Raw genomic sequence first — 20,620 nt, 5'->3', positions numbered from 1 at the left:
TATCTAAACGGAGTCACATAATTTAGTCAGGAGGGTGGTGTGTGTCTTTCTGCTGTGTTTTTAAATGACTGAACAGAGGCCTCGGTGAAACAGAGTAGATCTATTAAAAAGAACAATGTAACTTTTCTATTCACTCACCTGCTGTGACCTTATTAGCAGTTAAACTTTGATTTGAATTAAGCTGTCCTGTGTGTGTGTGTGTGTGTGTGTGTGTGTGTGTGTGTGTGTGTGTGTGTGTGTGTGTGTGTGTGTGTGTCTGTGTCTGTGTGTGTGTGTGTGTGTGTGTGTGTGTGTGTGTGTGTGTCAGTGTGTCAGTCAACAACTGAAAATTAAATAGGGTACCGCTTGAAGAAAAAAAAAAAACTCAGTTTGTCTTCTTTAGTTTGTATAAATCGGTGTTGGATGATAAACTGTATTTGATTTTAGCTGGTATTTATAGGAAATTTGCATAGACAGGGGAGTGTGTTCTAGTTGTGTGCTGATGACGAGGGGATGGCAGGTAATGCATGTGTGGTTGCTATACGAGCCCTGATTAGACCCTTATACATTGCAGCTGGGGAGCCTGACCTCAGATGGCGATGGTAATATAAGGAGCCTGTGTTTTAAACTTTTTGAAAATTGGTGTAATAGGTCAATTGACTCATTTCCTCTGAACCTTTAAATGTTGCATGAAGTGGTTGCTTTGAGTTGTACATTTACCCGTTGCTGATGTGCAGCCTGAGCAATGCCCTCCTTGACCTTGCTCCATAACCTTATAGGAGAATAATGCAAGCAAACAGCTTGTATAACTAAACTAAGTTCTTGACTAATGTGCTTGTGATCTCTTTCCCCCCTCTTGTCATTGCCATCCACCTCTGTCTTCCTTCATCTCTTTTTCCACCCTCTCCTTCACTCCTGCAGGTGTGGATGAGCTGCCACCAGAAGGAGTGACAGAGGGGTGAGGCCGCAGACCCCCAACACCCAGCCATGCCGCCGCCGGCAGACCTCGTCAAGGTGGCCATTGAGTGGCCGGGGGCCTTCCCCAAGCTCATGGAGATAGACCAGGTAGGTCATGTAGAGCGAAACCACAAAACAACTTATCAGCACACGTCGCTGTCCGTTAAATCCACAGAGACCTACATTTAGAAGACCAAACCGAGCAGACGTTCTGTCTGTGTGACACTCCCCTTGAACAAGGTGCACGTTATGTCTGAACACAGTATTTGTTCTGTAATCCGCTGTTGTGGATACAATTATGATAGTTAAAATGTGTGTGTGTGTGTGTGTGTCTGGAAGGGGGAGGCAGATGTGATCAGGGCGGAATCCATCTTTGTTTGTTCCTAACAATTATGCTAATTACCAATAGGATGTGCCTTAATTAAAGAGGTCTAACAGGCAACGCAGCGGCTTTGACATAACTATGAAGACATTACATTGAATGTGATGGTTGAGGCTCTGTAATTAATGGCCTTAATATTACACCATACATTTAGGATATATATGTGTGTGAGTGTGAGAGTGATCATGAGTGTTTACTACAGCCTGGGGGCCGTGCACATACACATTTAGCTCGGAGGCTAAACAATCTCATATAGAAGGACAATGTACAAAACATCCAGATAGCAGGCTTGTCATCTTAAGCTACTCTTTTTGGCAGCTATGGCTTATTAATGTTAATTCTGTAATTGCTAAAATGAACTTTTTGGGCTGTTGGCTAGTTGCTGTCGGCACTCAGGCAGAGATCATTTGTGAGTGAAAAGGCACACTACCCTGTTACACTGCTGGACAACTGCAGGTGTGTTTTGTGCGGTTCGAACAGACACACACACAGTGGGGATTTCTTCTTTTTTATTAGTGGAATGATTTCGTTGAACCAACTTCAGGGAAATCTCTGTGTGAATCTTTTATGGATATGAAATTGATGTTAGTTTCATAAACAAAATAGTTTTGATTCATTTTCTCCAGCATTTAAAGCAAGCAGTGCAAAATATACAAGTTGTAAAAGTAAGTAGGCTATACATGTCAATAACATATGTAGTGATACAAATTGAATCACCAGTTCATGTCTTTAGGTTTTCATCTAATTTTAGCCATTAAACTGTTGAGTTTTAGTGTCTAAATTGAAGCTTTTATTTTTGTTTTCTTTATAACTTTTGTTAATTATTATTTAAAAGCTGAACCTAGATCAGAATTTGAAATACATTTGATACGGGATTTAATAAAATAAATACCCCCCCGCCCCCACAGCCCACAGATTTTCATAATGTGGTTGCTGGAAATCACGGTCAAAATGGTGGACTTTAACATTTTCAGCAATACCAGTGACATTTTTGATGAAACTAATCATGATGCTGATTGCCTGATCGGTGGCGTTGAGAGCATGAGCGCCAACAAACAGCTCAAATATGAATCCTCAGGTAAAGGCCGCACCGTGAGATCATCAGCGTCTAACAAACAGCGAAAACAAATGAAATAATTAGCCCAAACAAAACCTCATATGGGGGTACATGTTTACTGTTGCGTTGTTTGATTACACATACAGTGTGTAAAATGGCCCGTTCTCTGTGTGACTCACAGATGGGCTAATGATTGTACAAGCTGTGAGTCACCGTGGCAGCTGGAGCCACGATTTCCCGTCTCAATGGCCTAACCACTGAATGAAACGTTGAACTTCGGAGTACATGTGCTTCTGGGTTTGCCATGCGGACCGTAAGGCCCTCAAGTGTAGATTTAGGGATGTAGTTTTTAATGACCCGTTCTTAGTCTGAATTGTTGAACGTCTTCATCTCCAGTTTGGTCTTCCTTTCGTCCTTACGCGGCCACCTCTCCTCCTCTCCTTCCTTCCGCTTTTCTCTAATTCTTTTATCTCTCACTGTCATCTTTCTCTTGTTCCTCCTATCTGTTGCATCCTCCTCCTTGTCCTCCTTTGCCTTCTCTCCTTTTCGTACCCCCTCTCCCTCCTCCTCCCCATCTTTTGTTGCAACTGTAATACTTGTGCGTTGCCTCCTCCACCATCAGCCCCCACCTCCTCCACCTCCCTCTGCATCTCCTCTGTACAATAGGCCCTGCAGCAGCATATGGCCGTCTGAGTCATGCGATGGGGAGTGGGCTTCATCTGCTCGTGCTGTCTTGAGACTCTCAGAAAGTGTGTGTGTGGATAGATGCACATTTTATTTTACATGGTTACAACTGTGCGTGTGCGTGCGTGCATGCGCTTTACAATGTGATTTCAGTATCTCTCCAAATACCTTTTAATGCCCCAAAGGCACAAAAGTCCGACATTTGTGTTGAAGCGCTGGGGAATTGCTACAAGTGCAGACTATTGTAATATTGTTTTTGTTCACCAGCAATGTGGTGGAGAACAGGGAGAGTACAAGGTGTTTGTGTCTGCGGGGAGGAAATAAGTTTTGGAGAAAAGCAGGAGAATTTAAGACAAACTAAATACTCAATACACTGTGGTGTGAGGCAGTATAAACCTAAAACGGTGTTGTTGGTTAAAGAAACATCTTTTTCCTGACTGACAAAGTCCGCTGACAAAAACAATGCTTCTCTAAACCGGCATTAACTGATTTGTTTTGCCACTCGGGGAAGCGTTGACGCAATACGGACATTCAATCACCTTTTGAGCTCATATGGCAAACTTGTTGGTAAGCAGTTGCTTATTTACATATCTATCTGTTAAAGAGCAACTTTATCATGCATTCACAATTGTGTCTATGGCCATCAGATGAATATACAAGTCCAATCTTCACTGTCTTTGTAGCTCTGTTTTGTTCTCCACCAACTCCTGAGGGAAATACCAGCTGTTGAGCTGCTCCATGTTAACACTTCGTTTACCAGCTTGTCACAGACTTTTTCGATCTGCTGTTTTTTGCTGTACAGGTAGAATACGGTGGGTTTATCAAAGCTTTGTCATTGCAGCCGATATTGAGAGTATTGAGTGGATCAAAACAATAGTCACGGCTGAGAAATGAAAAGTAAATCAAAAGTAAATCAATGTATTTATGTATGTACATACTTCTCAATTGTACATTAGATTATAAAGATTACCACTTCGGAAATTCTTGTCCATGCCATGTTTTAGCATGTATTAGTGTGTGTCTTCATTAAATTTATATAAAATATATATATATATTTTTTTTATATGGCGTCATAGATTGCAAATGTATGAAGAAGTCTTCAGCTGGTGAATAAATTGTCCAATTGTTGATATAACTATAGTGCAAAGGCTAATCATCTGAAACAAATAAGTTGTGTTCTTGCTGCAGTTGGATGTGGCAGTAAATCAGACGGGGACAGAATGTGTAAGAAACCGAAAATAAGAATGAATTAATTTAGTTTTTTTATTTCCTCTGTGGGAACATTTTAGTGCGCACATAATTACTCTGGAATAGCAGCAACATTTAAATGTTTAAGAAGCAGAAAAAGATGCAACAAAATGTACCCTTGTGTGTAACAATGGTTTAAAATGTCTGTAATGAATGTGCAGAGGATGCTGCCATAATTCATAGATACTAGCAGGTGAAGTTTACTTGTGTAACTGAATGACCTTGGAAAGAAAGATATGAAGTGTATCTGCTATCTTCCCAGTTAGAAAGGAGAATATCAGATAACAGGAGCTATAGAATATCAGATGTATTATAATCTATGTTTCAATATACTGTAGGCTATAGCTTTGCTTTTCACGTTTTTCACACAAGGTGCACGATGAGCAGGCAAAAGAAATATGCGTTTACCTCCAGAGTAATACGATAAAAGGAGCAGATGGAGGTCATAAGAAGAGGAGAAAAGAGTTGTTCAAGGAATAACTAAATCAATTAAGATAATTTTTAGATTTAAATGTAATCAAACCAGTCCAAATTAATGATGTACTAAAAAGGCTGTTTATGATCATGTTAATCATTTAAATTTATGTCAAGTAATCTCAATCTTCATTGAGGCACAATTCAGAAGTAAGGGGCCATCTCAAAAGAGACAAACACATTTAAAAACGCTCTACCATTTCTAACGAAAGAAAAACACATTTGAATGCACAAATTTAGCTCAAATATCTGATGTCATTTATTGGTGGAGAATGCAAAAGATCTAAGATTTACACCGGTAATTAGAAGTTAGACATTTAAAGACTTACAAGTTCAAAAAGGTTTTCCACATGTGGTAATATATTAATACCTTTCATGTTATTTAAATAGCGACTCATTTAAATATATTAGGTTATTAATAATACAATTTTAAAAACTGGAAAATGCTTTGATCATGTATGAGAGAAGAAATTGCTCCAAGCAATGCACAAGTGGTTTAATGTCTTCAGAAATATTGCAAACCGTTACTATTTCTTTGGTGATTGAGCATATTAATGATTTGCTCATTTAAAAAGCTCCAGTAGAACTCAGAAATATCAAACATTTGCTGTATAAACCCGAGATTAATCAAGTCGTTTTCATATTCTTGCACATTTGTCAAAAACATTTTTTTCCCATCTAAAATTCAGTTCCAGCTAGCATTACAAATGTCCTGAAATTGCTTTTTGAAACCCACAGATAGTAGTATAGAGTACTTTGTTCAGCGTACTGTAGGTCCCAGAGAGCCTGAGGATGACGGCAGTGGCGAGCGGGCAGATATTAAGCTAATACTGCCTGGCATTATGCACACACACACACACACACACACACACACACACACACACACACACACACACACACACACACACACACACACACACACACACACACACACACACACACACACACACACACACACACACACACACACACACACACACACACCCCTTATATTTGTCGCCTCATCCCTCCATATGCACTTTGCTTGCTTGTCATTTTCCTCCAATCCCTCTTTCTCTCTGTTCAACAACCACTCTGCTGCTCTCTCTCACTATTATCATCCACTCTCCTCCTTCCTGTGTTTGCTGCTGTTTTCATCTTATTCAGTTTGCCTATTTCTCTTTTTTTTATCTTCTGTTCACATAAAAGCCCACTCTCTTCCTCTGTCACCTCTCTGCCTTTGTTTCCCTGTCATCGACTGTATGCCCATCATCCTGTCACCATTATCTTCTCGCTGTAAATCTTCATCACTACAGCTTTTGCTCTTTGAAGCAGTCTCTCTCGTTGCTCAGGGTAATCCCCTGTGAAGCAACAACACAATCATTGTGACTGTAAAGAGAAGCTCACGTAATTACTGTGTGTGTATGTTAGTATTCATAGTTTTAACTTGTGCCTCTGTGTATGGATATGAGAGCCTTAACCATCCTTTAAACACTCTTGGCTCCAAACATTAACTGGATAAGACATAAATCTAAACAGGGCTGTGATACTAGGTCTTCAGATATTTTACTTGAGTAAAAGTAGCTGTACTATGTGAAAAGTTGCTCCAGAGATGGAACATTGCTGCTTTGTAAAATTGGAAGACTCACAGATTACAGAATAATACAAAAAACACACACACAATGGTCAGAATTAGAGGGGTTTAGTCTTAAGTACAGATCTCCCATAATGCAATTTAAAGTAGGTCACAGTCGCTACTTTACTTGCATGATATATTGTCCCATAGATAATATAATAGCATAATATTGCAAGTCCCCCATGTTAATAGAGCAATTAACTTTTCATTATTTTAGTTTTTTCAGACATCGGTTTTGGAAGGGGGATACCCTGCTGTTTACTCTGGCAACACAATGTTGGTGACAATATGTAACAAAACCAGTCAACAACGGGCAATATCGAGCAAAAAATGATCTTGGTGATCTCCATAAATCGCACCATAAGTCGATAACATGAAAATCGTGGTCAAAGATCGTGGTCAAACCAAAAGAGCATCAAGGCATTGAGAATTATTTATTTTTTCCACCAAAACTTGATAATCATATTACCAAAGTTATTGAACATGTTTAAACAGTTACCAGCCTTACCACAGTTTATTCAATAAAACACTTACTGATCATATGTGTTGTATGTAACCTGCAACTATATCTGCCAAATCAGTACAATGAAGTAAAAAGTGCAGTATTTCCTGTGTAGTATAGATGAGCAAAGAAGGACCTCTAACTTAAACTTATTGTAGAACAGTACTTGAGTAAAGCTACTTAATTGCTTTCCACCCCTGTGGACCAGAACATCACAGCTGCTGATCTGGAAGCAGTTTCATATCTAATAATATTAAAAGAAATGACGCAGCAGACATGGTCAGTAAATACAGTAGAACAGCCTCTCTTGTAGTTCCTGTACAACAACCTCTCTTGTATCAGTCCTGTTATATAAAGTAATTGCAGCTAAATCTGAGTTGACTACTATTTTAGGGAAGCTGGGTAGGACTGTGGTCTAAATGTAGTTTTGCCTTTCTCCACAGAAAAAGCCTCTTTCAGCCATCATTAAAGAAGTGTGTGAGGGGTAAGTGCATTGGCTTTTTGATGGGAAAATGATTCTCTTAGGTCTTCTTGCAAAAGCCTTCTCTCTCTTTATCGCCATTAAATTATATTAGCTGTATTTTACACAAGATGTTCTCCCCTGTAATACCAATTATGCAATGTTTTCTTCTCTCCATCCAATGGATTTTAGGTGGTCTTTGGGGAACCATGAAAACTTTGCTCTGCAAATTGCTGATGCCACAAATTTCTACATCACAGAAAAGGTTTGGTTATCAGTTGTTCAACTCCAGGCAGCAGTATGCAAGGTAACAAAAAAAGAAGAAAGAAATCCTCACTAACTTTTGCTTTTATTTTTGTAAATCTCCACAGAATCGCAACGACATTAAGAATGGATCAATCCTGCGCTTGACCACCTCTCCTGTGAGTTTTATTTCTTTGCAAAATGTCCTTTTGACTACATAAGAACCCTGATCATTGTGTAGAGGAAACTCACTTATTTGTATTATCCCATGGCATTTGTTATTTATTATTTACCTTTTATATTTTTGCACTTTTAGTACCAGACTGCAGTCCAGCTCCATGAACGTATCCAGTCATCTAGCATGGATGCCAAGCTGGAGTCTCTGAAGGACCTGGCCAACGCGTCGAGGGACATCACCTTCGCCCAAGAGTTCATCAACCTGGACGGCATCTCCTTGCTCACTCTGATGGTGGAGAGTGGGACAGAGTAAGTCAATGTCCGACCTTCTCTTTTGTTGGTTTACATTTCTCCGTTCCAGTGCACTCCTTTAATTTCTCTTTACTCTCTGTGTGAGGAATGTATTAGAGTGGCCAAGGAGCAGTAGTAGATAAGAGGAATATAGCTTTCCAGTGGTTTCCTATACTGAGCTCATGATTGTTTAAATGTAACCTGATGAAAGTAAATTGTGGTTTTTAGCAATGAATGTCTCGCTCTTAGTTATCAGGTGGAGTTTTACACAAATCTGAAGTCGGTGAGAATCAAGTTTTTGTTTGTTTTTGAGAGTTGCACTGTGCATTCTGATTGGTTACGTTCAACGCAGCTGACTGACCTGCTCAAGTCATCTTTTGCAGCATCTAGCCCTCTGTAGTTGCTTTTGGTTTGGGAATTGATTTGATGGAAAATCGCAGAACCTCTCTTCAAATTGTTTGAAAAGAGGCTCTTCCCTTTCAACAAAAACTACCGGTATTAGAAAGTTGTCGGACAAAAACACAAGGAGCCCAACCTCAATCACAATTATTTCTGTCTCCATGTAATATCTCTGTGGTTGCACTGTTACATTTTTGAGGAGGTCAGCTACGTCCAGCGTAGCTACAGAAGCCACAGCCGGGTCGTAATACCGTTACACACTCTAAAGGTGTCGTCAAGACGCTGAAAAAGGCAGAACAGGCTTGTGAAGAACATGCCATGGGGCTCCCCTTTGCCTTTACTGACCATGATAGTGACATTACACACAGAGGAGGAGAAGACAGCTCTGCACTGATCTCTGACTGTTCAGCAGATCCAACAACTCACCGTGTGTGTGCGCGATGGCAGTGGAGGGCTCTGGAGAGCGTCTCAACTGAAGGTTAAAGCGAGAATATTTTTTGCTGAGGAGGAATTTCTCAGCCTGTGTGTGTGTGTGTGTGTGTGTGTGTGTGTGTGTGTGTGTGTGTGTGTGTGTGTGTGTGTGTGTGTGTGTGTGTGTGTGTGTGTGTGTGTGTGTGTGTGTGTGTGTTTGCTACGGTTGCATGGTGTGAGTGCAAGGCTCCGGTCAGAGCAATAACTCGGAGAAAAGTTACAGTAGGAGTGCAAACGTGCGCACATACATGCACACAAGCAGAAATACGGTGCAGCAGCAGCCAACCGTCTGGGAAGCTGTTGTTTTCTGCCTCATGCATCTCTCATTATACATCCCTTTGTACCTTGCGAGAGACGAGATGGATAGAAATTATTTGCTTGCATAAGGAGACACAAGCACACACTGATCAACACTAGCGGGGAACTCTGCAAAGCATTTGAAACCATTGTTGTTGTTGAAACCATAGATTCCTTTAATTGAGCAACATTTTCTTAAACTGAATGATTTCTCCTTTCATGCACTGGATTGTTTTGTACCGTCTGTACATTAAGGGTCAAACTCCGGTCAGATGTTGAATGCCTGCTCTTCAGCAGAAACCACTTAATGATCTCCTATTTCTGTGTATGAGACTGCAGCGCCTCGGGCATTACACTCACTTCTACTGTTTGACAGGAAATCATTCAAGCCTCTTCTCCTTTTTGTGTATAATGTTCAAATTAGCAAATATTTGACCCTTGTTCAATCTTACTGCTGGGAGCCATCACAGCAGCACTGATGTTGACTCCACTCTGCTTCTGGCTCTTTCATTAAATGTGTTTTTATGTTGATTACCATCACATCAGTTATTCATCACTGGAGAGTTTGAGAGTGGCTGTCGTGTGTGTGTGAGAGAGAGAGAGAGCGCGCAAGTGGCTCGGCTGTATTTCCATCTCAACAGAAGAAGCTTATGAAACACAGATAGGTATCAGTGTCTGAAACACACACAAACACAAACACACACACACACACTCATTAGTGTGCCTGCCAACCAACTTGGCGTACTGTAATTATTCAAGAGGCTCAGTGCCGGAGACTCAAGAGGGCAGAGCGGTGCTGTGATCTAAAGCTTCTTCCAGAGATGTTGTACTGTATTCATGTGGAAATAAGTTGGCAGGCTGCTGCTGCTGCTGCCCACACAAGCGACACAAGGCAGACGTTGCCCTCTGCTGACTAAAACATGGAACAGCTTTGACTCGGAAGGTCTTCAGAATGTACAGTGCAACCTCAACCAGCACAATAAGAGGTGTTATTACATCCACAAGGGATGGGAAATGTAATGAATGGGATGGGGATTTTAATTGTTGTTTTAAAGTTCACCCCACCAAAAAAAAAAACGTTTCCTCACAGCTGTTGTTGAATTTGCATAGCTTCAGAGATTTCTGCTGTAAAATGTGAGGGAAATGCAATTGTGTTAAGAAAATTCATGACAAAAGCCCCAGTTTCCTGAAAATATGTCCTTGCTACTGTTTATCAAGCATTTTCATTGAAACTCATTTCTACTGAGGAAGTAGCCCAATGAAAGCAGTGAGTGCTGTGGATCGTCCAGAGTAACAGGGACACGGATTCAGACACAACTGTTTTCTTAATAATTTTCTTTTCTTTGTTAATCCAATGGTGTCCACATTTGTGTGTAACTTAATTGCTGCAGTATTTTATTTATAATACTTATTTATGTCTGTGAAATGAAAGTGTTTGATCATTACTGTACATCTCTACCAAAGCTTGCTGTGTGACAGTGAAGGTTGGCAGCAAACTACTTTTTCGTTTCTGCTTGGCATGCGTTTAACGTCCGAGTAGCATTACTTGTTAGGCATATTCACTAAAGGTCAGTGTAAGAAAGTTTATGTTCAATGACATGTTGACATTTAATTTCAGTTTGCTTGTGTCTGAATTTATACAACCAGAAAACATTTGTATGATGTGTAATAGATTTGCTTGGGCCCCTTAGGGATGTTTCCGCATTATCTGGACGGCAGGTTGTGATGTGTACTGTTCCCGGCTCTGTGCTGGCTAGAAGGTCTGGTTGTTTGTTTCTCAACTGTGACACCAAAGTTTCTTAAATCTTTGCAGACGCTATCAGAAACTACAGAAGATAATGAAGCCCTGGTAAGCCCCGCCCCCCAGCTGGGTAATGTCATTGGTTCTGTGCTCTTCCTAACCTGCTGGCCGAGTCTGCATGATTAAGAGCCCCAGTGCCTTATGGGAAATTATATATGTATAACACAGCCACTTCCAGGCTTCCATTTCTAAATCACTGTCTCATTTATTTTTTTTGCATGTGGTTTTGGGCAACAGACTCAAACAACTTCCTAATTCTTCGACACAGACTGAAAGAAAGCCAAGATTTATTTCTAACAACCTAATGAAATGAAATAAAATAAATTGTGAATTGCTGTTTTTAATTAACGGTTCAGTGCAGTTGCATGTACTTTTGGTACAAGTCGTCCTGAACTAAATCTTGGTGTTCTTTACACACGGTGCTGCTCAGGGTGATTATCTGTGTGCTCACTGAGGGGCTTTTCAGCTACTTTTCTTACTTTCTCTTCAGCATTATTAGCCAGTAGCCTCTATCGCCACAGGAACTTCACCCATCGACAAGGTTTCCATTCTCTCTAAGCTATCCTCTAATGTTACGATTTCATGTAGCATTGTGTAGTTAACCACAGGATGTTGTCTACATGCCCAGTACCATCTGCAAGAGTCTTTTTGTCCTGTGGGTTACTAATTGCTCTTTAACTATTTACTAATCACCTACAAGGCAGCAACTCTGACCCATAATGCTCTCTGTTGATCCACTTTAGGAATATTTGTATCTTGAAAACCTATTTCTTCAATTTTATTATCCTTTTGTGGTTTGTTTTTCTTGCTGAATCAGATGGTGTTTCCGCTCTGCAGACCAACTTTAACATGCATTATGAAACTGCATCATTAGATTATTGCTATCACAAGGATTAGATTTAATATTACATATGGAAACATATTTTTCCTTGATTATAGCATTTTAGGTTTTGTATATTTTCATGTCCCCTTGACACAATAAAAGTACGACAATAACATAAATGTTTCATAAAGGATAAACTAACAAAAGCCTGAAGGGTGCAATGCCAATCTTAAACAGTAGAGGGCAATATTGTGAAACCTATCAATAACATCTGAATGTTTGAAACTTATTGAACAGTTTTGTAACTTCAAGCTGTCTAACCAACCATAAGTTATACAACCTTTTTTTTATTATGATTTCAAAATGTCTTAAGTACTTCCAGCCGCTAAGTGTCTAGGATATAACAGCTATTTAACGTGTTCCCTGCTTTGGCCTCCTGTATCTAAGGCAGAGTGATTTATTTCTCCTGATGTTTGTGTAACTGCATGACTTCACTCTGTTACGTAGCTTTCTGGTCCTGATTGAACGCCGCACTGTGCTGCCCGGCTCCTGCTGGCCTTCTGACGGCCCCTGCTGTTTCTTGAAGGCCAGTCTGTCTGCACTGCATCGCAAACCTCTTTCCCATTTCGTCCTCTCTACCTGTTTTTTCTGGCTCTTTTCAGTACGCCTGGTTGCAGAATGAATCCCATGATCCTCTGGCCTCTCTTCTCCTCTTCGCCACCCCTCTCTCTGTCTCTGCCGACCGCTCATTCCCCATTATGTTCCAAGCCATCTGGGCCTTGCAGCTATGCACTGCTTCAAGCCATCTGCTGGAAAGAAGTTTCCTATGGTCTGTGTGTGTGTTGTCTCGTAGTTTTGGTGACCTGCTGTCCTTCACTCTGACGGCCTTCGTGGAGCTGATGGACCACGGCATCGTCTCCTGGGACACTTTCTCTGTGGCTTTCATCAAGAAGGTCAGCCAAGAAAATGTCTCATTTCACAGGGCAGGGATTTAAGTGGGACTTTGTTTACACACAGTAAAACAGGATTATAAATGTATTTCCTGGAAAAAAATGTAGACACGTAATGTCTTTCAGGCCCTTGGCGGTATATACAAGGTTGGACATTTGGTATTTTCTCCTGATATAGTCCACAGGCGTGTGCGTGTGTGTGTGTGTGTGTGTGTGTGCGTGCGTGTGTGTGTGTGTGTGCGTGCGTGTGTGTGTGTGTGTGTGTGTGTGTGTGTGTGTGTGTGTGAAAATAAATAACAACTAAGTGACATTTTTTTTATTTCCCCTCGAGGAGCTAATAAAAGCAAACAAGTGGCATTTATTAATGTGTTCAAACAGTCTGGTGATGATCTTAGTGAAAGGAAGTTGTAATATGATGTATAGTTGACTTCTTTGCACACAGATACTCCACTTAATACATAATTAGCTGCTACAGTATATCGAACGGCACAATTTAAAAGCACAGGTTGGCTGTTTTGCTTTAAATGTATTTTCCCAAGTGCCAAAAATATATGTATATTTTTTTTTTTCACTAGATCGTTCTCTTTAAAGCATCACATCTTACACATGATTTATTGTTCGCTGCCGATTCTTTAGTTCCCCTGCTCTGACCTTCTGCAGATCGCCAGCTACGTGAACAAGTCGGCCATGGACACGGCAGTGCTGCAGCGCTCCCTGGCCATCCTGGAGTCCATGGTGCTCAACAGTCAGGATCTTTACCACAAGGTGGCGCAGGAGATCACCATCGGTCAGCTCATCCCACATCTCCAAGGGTAAGTGGATCAGTAGACTGTATGAACACTTACTTGATCGATTCATCTTTGGAATGTCTCTTACATTGTGATAAATGCATTTCAAACCACACATGTTGGTGATAATAATCTACTTGTATATAAATATGTTCAGTTGATATTCTTGTGTGTGCTATTTCCAGGACTGATCAAGATATTCAGACCTACACTATTGCTGTCATCAATGCTCTCTTCCTCAAAGCTCCTGAGGAGAAGAGACAGGTGAGGCTGCAGTGTGCACACGCAGCACTTACTGCATACAGTATACATCAGTATCATGATGCAGTGAGTGAGCTTTACATGATACATTTACATGTGAACACATCAGCGTTTTTTGTACTGTGCCTGTAATTGTATGTCATGTGTTTTATGTGTAGTGAAACAGTTGAATCTAGTAGAACAGTAGGGATTTATAAGCACAACAAACTCCCTCATCCCCTACGTTCTCTCCATTCCTCTCTGCATAAGTGACATGCATGTGAGATGCTCTCATTTCTCCACTCATCCCTCTCCTTCCCTCTCTCACCTATGTCACGCTTTGCCCCTTAGCTAATCCCATGTTCCCTTGAATCGGCACCATAGGGTCCAGCGATGGGCTTCGACATTAATAATGAATGATGCTAACCCACAGCGTTTCTCCGGTGCAGCATACAAAGTTAAAGACACGCCAGGCAGAAATAAGCTCCACAGCATCACTGCGTACAGATCGGAGCGCACGCAGATGTTGCAGTGCTTCTTTTTTTGCTGATGCCAAATGTGCAATTTTTTTTTTTTTAAATCCAATTCATGCAGTTGGTTGGCAGCAACTTTATTGGGTTGTTTTAAGTGAACAACATGTCCTCTTGCTCAGGTGCAATATAAGTTTATAGCAGACATTTTCATTTTGGCAGAGAGGCACTTTTATAATGTGATGTTATGGGATAGTACCTGATCATCATGTCAGGTTCTTTTTATACGCAGATCTATCACAGATGACACATTTTAAAGCATGCAAGGGGCTAACGACACTGTGTGTGTGTGTGTGTGCGTGTGCGTGTGCGTGCGCGTGCGCATGGTAAGGATTCGACCATCAGTAAAGCTATTCTTATGATCCCCCAATGTCCCACCATTCTGCTGACTCCGTTACCTCTCCCTCCTCCTCCTTCCACAAGCTGCACCACTGACAGAAAATTATTTTTTGAACCTCCTCTCAGACTCTCTTTTTTCACATTCACTCACTCACCATCTCTGTCTCTGACTTTGTTTCCTCACTGCACACGATATGGTAGGTTGATGAGCACATTGTGGACATCCTAAATTGTCACCTGACAGTAAGTGCATCCTTGATCAGCACACTTTGTAGTTTGCACTGTAGAAGACATCAGTTAGTGCATTTAGCATCCATTTTTAAGATTAAGTTCTTCTTTTGGGATGGCTTTCTTATTTCATACGGCAGCTCACTGCATACTTTGCAGTGTGCTGTGGCAGTTTCTGTTTATTTTGCCCGGATTCATTTCTCATATCAACATATACATAAATATAATATATCATTTTTTGTTATATGTTATATAAATTGTTTCATGTTCTCTTCTTCTGTTCTTCCTAAATTATGTCTCTTTTTCTCTCCCTCCCTTTCTTTCTCCCTCTTTAGGAGATGGCCCATATTCTTGCCCAGAAACAGCTGCGCTCCATCATTCTCAGTGTAAGTCTAACCATGCCCTTCTCCTTTCCATTGTACCCCTCTGGCTCTCTGTTTCTTTACCTCTGTTTGGGTTTATGCCTCAGCACCAGGTGTGATATCAGAAAGGAAAATGACACCTGCCACTTCTCCCTTTGTCTCACGTTGCTGGTTATCATCTACTGTACTTGCTGTCTCACACCTGTTCTTTTTTTCTTTCTTTCATCCTACCTTGTGTTTTAATCTTATTTCTCCCTCCTGTTCCCCCATCTGACTTATGCTTTCTAATCCTCCTGATTTACTTCCAAATCCTCTTATTCTCCATCTTTATCTCATACCCCCTTCCTCCAAAATCCCTGTCTCGTCTCTCTGACCCAAAAACCCATCCTCTCACCTTCGACTTCTATTTGCACATCTAACACCTCTGCTCCCCTCTCTGCCTCCCTCTCCTCTGCTCTTCTACCTCCCCCTCCTTCCTCTTCCTACGTTTGTCCTTCACACGGTGTAGAACGTGATCCGGAGCCCCACACCCATCAACGATGAGATGGCCCACCAGCTGTACGTCCTGCAGGTGCTCACCTTCAACCTGCTGGAGGACCGCATGATGACCAAGATGGATCCCCAGGACCAGGTGGGGGAACTGTGACTGACAAATGGATTGATGGGTGGATGAAGGGATGGACACATAGAGAAATGACAAAAAGGGGACAGAGGGAACATCATTATCTTTAAACCAATTTAAAACATATGATGAACACAGATTTGGTAGAGTCACTAGCTGACTTGTAGTGCTTTATTTCAGACTTTATTTATGTCTGAAAGGAATTTACTGGGAAAGCGATCCAGATCTACTATATAAGCAATCAACAAAGGGTCAGCAATACAGTGTATGTATGTGGGAGTGAGTTCCGAGCACATTCATCATAATTAAGCAACAATTGAGCTCTATGGCTCAGAGGAGTGAGGTATATCAGGCTTTGGCAAATACTTAGTAAGGGATACATTTTTAGAAAGGATCAATTCAAAGGTTGGTTTTGTTTTTTCAACAGACTTGTCTTGACATAAATAGTAAGCAGTCAGAACATGCCTGTTTAACTGTAGCCTACATCACACAAGAAACTTTAGAAAACCCTTTCATAAAAATTAAAAAAAAAACTATGGGCAGTTTGATCTGGTTATTTTAGATTGACCAAGTAATAAAAACAGTGGAGTCATGGCGGTTGTCCAGATTGCCTTGGGCACTGCAAGACCCCAGACAGCGGAGATGAGGCTGAAGCATTGAAATTACAAAATGGTGAATGGAAGAAAAGACTGATGGACTTATGAGCAGCACTTTAATATTCTTCTCTGCATGTTCAGGCTCAGAGGGACATCATCTTCGAGTTGCGGAGAATCGCCTTTGACGTGGAGTGTGAGCCCAACAACGGTGGCAGCACCGAGAAACGCAAGTCCATGTACACCCGCGACTACAAGAAGCTCGGCTTCATTGTAAGTTTGGCATGTGTTTCAAAGGGTCACATCAAATTCACTCATTCTCTCATGATTTTCTCTGGCTACTACACACGCACACACACGCACACGCACACGCACAACTCTGCAAAACTGAGAAAAGAAACGACAGTTTGTTGGCTGTTGGTTGGATACGATTGTCCTTCACTACAAAATTAAAGCATATGTGGCAAATGTGGAAACATTCGTTTTGTACAGTGGTGGAAGAAGTATTCAGATCCTTTGCATAGCATAACTTCTTACAAAATATATTCAGCAGTAAAGTTATTTACTTTAAAAAGAAAAAAAATGAATAGTGCATCTGCAACATCTCTGCTAGATGTCGTCAAATCCTATTGACCTTTTAAAATCTGAAAAAGTAGCTCCTGCAGTGACTCCAGGTGTTGCATCCATGTAGTGGAGTTGAAGTATGAACAATAGAAATACACTTTCCACCACTAGTTTGAATGTGTTGCTTTGTGTTTATGTATGTTGATCCTAGCTCTCTCTTACTCATCTTAATATACAGTATTTCATTCTTTTTAGTCTTCTCTCACTCACTTTGTCCCCAAAATGTGTTTTCTTTTCTAATTTCTTTCTTATCTGTCTGCCTTCAAGCATGATCACGTTTTAATGTACTGTATGTGTATGTGTATGTGTGTGTGTGTGTGTGTGTGTGTGTGTGTGTGTGTGTGTGACTTTGTGTTGCATGCCACAGTCTAACTATAGCATAAGAAGTTGAACTAAACCCACTGTGGCTTGGTGTAAACCCAAAGCTGTTTCGAGGCTCTTCCCATCCAAACTCCCACTGCAGTGTGCTCGGTAAAGATAAAGACAGTTGGACTGCCTTGTTTCCAATAGTTTGGAGGAAACACACCCAAAAAATCCTTCGTCTGCTTTCCATGCTAGACAACACACACACACACGTGCACTCGCAGAGACACACATGCGTGCGAGCACATACACATTTCCTCTCTCTCTCTCTCTCTCTCTCTCTCTCTCTCTCTCTCTCAGCACTCACAATTACTCTCTCACTCACTCACTCACTCACTCACTCACTCACTCACTCACTCACTCACACACACACACACACACACACACACACACACACACACACACACCACAATTCTCTAGATAGATCTTATCACTGCTGACATAATTTGTTTGCCTTCTAATGCCTTCAGGTTTTTAATTAGGGATCGTTTCACATACTGCAATATTTTTCACTTGTCCACATGACTTTTTTTTTTAAAGATATGCCTGGCCCTGCATGTCTTTATCTGTTTTAAGCCCATAAGTTTGCTTCCTGTCAGATAGAATTACAAAAGTGATGAGCCAGATCTCAGTGTCCTCCAGTCCTCTTTCATCCTCTGCTTTCCTCTCTCCACTTCCCATCGCTTTTCTCTTCAACATCCTGTCTCATCTTTTTAAATTCAAGATTAGCTTCAGAGTGATGTGTTTGCATGTGTATCTGTGGATTTAATAATTAGTCAACTGGATTTTCTGCGATGTCTGGAAAGAATTAATTCTGATGGACTGTGACAGCACAGACAGCATCTATCTGCATATCTCATACAATATTCAGATGTTAAGGGAGATGGTCGTGTTGATGATAGAGGAATGTTTTAGCAAAGTTTGGGGTTTGTTCTTAACATTTTGGGTATTGGTGGTTTTAGGCCAAACTAAAAATATTGTATCCTAGTATTGTATAGTGAAAATATCATGCCTCTGCAAGTTGATATTACTGCAGTCAACTTGAAAAGTTGGAATAGGAAACCTCAAGTTGTGAGTAGGAAGCAGTTTGTACTGTGTTACTCCCGTTGTGATTGTCTGACTTTTGCTTTGTGTTGGGGAAAATAGCACATTCAATGGATTATACCTAGAAGAATAAAAGTAAAAAAAAGATTTTGTGGAATAAAGTAAATGTCTCCCCTTCCTCTGCCTCTCAGAACCATGTGAATCCAGCTGTGGATTTCACCCAGATCCCTCCAGGCATGCTGGCTCTGGATAACATGTTGTATTTTGCCAGACACCACCAGGACGCCTACATCAGGGTGAGCATGCACACACACGCTTTCATTTGCAGTTCTATCCCATGTGGACACACACACACACACACACACACACACACACACACACACACACACACACACACACTGCTCAGTGCATTCTAAGGGGTCATAGTCCTCCTCGTCACCTCCACTTCCTACCAAACCTTCTTCCCTCCAGCTCAGTCACTTGTTTGTAGTTTCTGGCTTGTTCTCAAATTTTCTTTCAGCTAAAACTGCATTTCATGAAGTTGCACAGGACAGACAATCTAAATGATTCAATTCCTTTCACCGTCAGTGCCTGACTCCTGGGTAGTAGACTCATGTGATTTAGAATAACTACAGTATAGTGTTGGGATTGTCTGCAAAGGGATGACATTTTCTATGTTAGTGATTTTAGTGTTTGCGTTTCAATTTGTTAATTCAGGTTAGTTTGAAATATTTTATTGCAGTTGTCCAGTTATCCCATTTTTGTTGTTTTTGTATAAATTAATCACCACACCTGTAAATCTTGTGTGTGTACTTTCATAATGTTAGTGTGTGACTGTCGCTGGGCTTAAATGCCAGAAAAGAGATGTCTCGGTCGTAGTGCCAACTCAGCCCTTATCAGTCAACCAGAGGGAGGAAACACAGCCTCCAATTTCCTAAATTAAACTGTCACCAGTTAAAATGATTGGGACCTTAATGGCCTCATTTATGGCACACTGCCAACATACACATATTTAGAGTGAATGTTTTTTGCTGTTGAGATTTCATTCCCTGTCTTCTGGCTTCCAAGCAGGTTAGCGGGTCAGATAACCATAATTACATTGTGTTTATAATAAAATGGTCTTTCAAGCTGACAAACCAGCCACCGTGACTTAATACAAAAATGTTTTACATATACTATTAACCACAAAGCACTCTGAGAGTGCAAACCTAATGCCACGGAATCTTGGCATCAGGAATCTTTCACATATATAATGCTGCAGTGGATCCACTTACAGCCAAAGTGGCATCACATTTTCAGGATGGATCAGAGTTTTGTTCCTTCATTGGCACATCTGTTATTGTATCCAGAGAGTAAACGCACCAAAACACGTCATCAAATATTCAGCCACGTTTTTTTTTTACCGTAGTCCCGACACTTCTTGCCTGGCTTATTTGATTGTTTGTGTTTCTAGATCGTCCTGGAGAACAGCAGTCGAGAAGACAAGCACGAGTGTCCGTTTGGCCGCAGCAGCATCGAGCTGACCAAGATGCTCTGTGAGATCCTCAAAGTGGGCGAGCTTCGTAAGTCTAAATAAGCAAACTTCCGCTCTCAAAGTACTGTTGCTGATAGATCTGCTGATTTTGCTCACAGTTTCTGCAGAGTGAGCATATACAGAGTAGAAAATAGCTCAGGCACTGCTTTGCCCTGAGATGTATATACTTATATGGACAATAACACAAACATCTCTACCCACAGCCTCACAAATACACAACTTTCCTTCCTGTTACGATGAAGGCAGCCATTATACTCAGTAATTGTGCCGCAAGGAGTTCATTATTTAGTGATGCACCTCGCCCCCATTGAGCCCCTTTCAGCCTAATATACCGCCTCTGAGATGCACACTGTGCAGAGAAAGAGACGCTGTGCCCACGTCCACTCCAAATTGATGTGCCCTTTTCATTTGTCTTTACTTGTTTAAATAGGCGGCCTGGCTCAGTTGGTCCCAGACTGACCCCTGTAGCTCCCTGTAGGGAGGGAGACGGCATTCTTAGCTTATTTTAAACTGATGTGGCCTTTTCATTTGCTCATATCTTTT

The 20,620-nt window shown here is 41.0% G+C and overlaps 1 protein-coding gene across 2 annotated transcripts in view; it reads left to right on the top strand.

Moving 5' to 3' along the window:
* Positions 1 to 966: 966 nt before the first annotated feature.
* The window catches only part of elmo1 (engulfment and cell motility 1 (ced-12 homolog, C. elegans)), a gene marked incomplete at its 5' end in the record, with an annotated part of 68,162 nt that continues 48,508 nt past the window's right edge, over positions 967 to 20,620 (top strand). The window contains 15 exons of one of the 2 annotated variants that reach the window (XM_079231997.1): positions 967 to 1,044; positions 7,342 to 7,382; positions 7,551 to 7,623; positions 7,730 to 7,780; positions 7,918 to 8,087; positions 11,050 to 11,085; positions 12,714 to 12,813; positions 13,471 to 13,622; positions 13,784 to 13,862; positions 14,909 to 14,950; positions 15,271 to 15,321; positions 15,806 to 15,928; positions 16,657 to 16,785; positions 18,735 to 18,839; positions 19,997 to 20,105. In XM_079231997.1, coding sequence (XP_079088123.1) covers positions 967 to 1,044; positions 7,342 to 7,382; positions 7,551 to 7,623; positions 7,730 to 7,780; positions 7,918 to 8,087; positions 11,050 to 11,085; positions 12,714 to 12,813; positions 13,471 to 13,622; positions 13,784 to 13,862; positions 14,909 to 14,950; positions 15,271 to 15,321; positions 15,806 to 15,928; positions 16,657 to 16,785; positions 18,735 to 18,839; positions 19,997 to 20,105 — 1,339 coding nt within the window. The remainder of the gene's footprint in view (positions 1,045 to 7,341; positions 7,383 to 7,550; positions 7,624 to 7,729; positions 7,781 to 7,917; positions 8,088 to 11,049; positions 11,086 to 12,713; positions 12,814 to 13,470; positions 13,623 to 13,783; positions 13,863 to 14,908; positions 14,951 to 15,270; positions 15,322 to 15,805; positions 15,929 to 16,656; positions 16,786 to 18,734; positions 18,840 to 19,996; positions 20,106 to 20,620) is intronic. The other variant, XM_079231998.1, reaches the window with a different exon arrangement.

The sequence above is a fragment of the Taurulus bubalis genome (genome assembly GCF_910589615.1).
Source record: "Taurulus bubalis genome assembly, chromosome: 16".
Taxonomy (NCBI): Eukaryota; Metazoa; Chordata; class Actinopteri; order Perciformes; family Cottidae; genus Taurulus; species Taurulus bubalis.
This window is presented reverse-complemented; position numbering and strand designations above follow the sequence as displayed.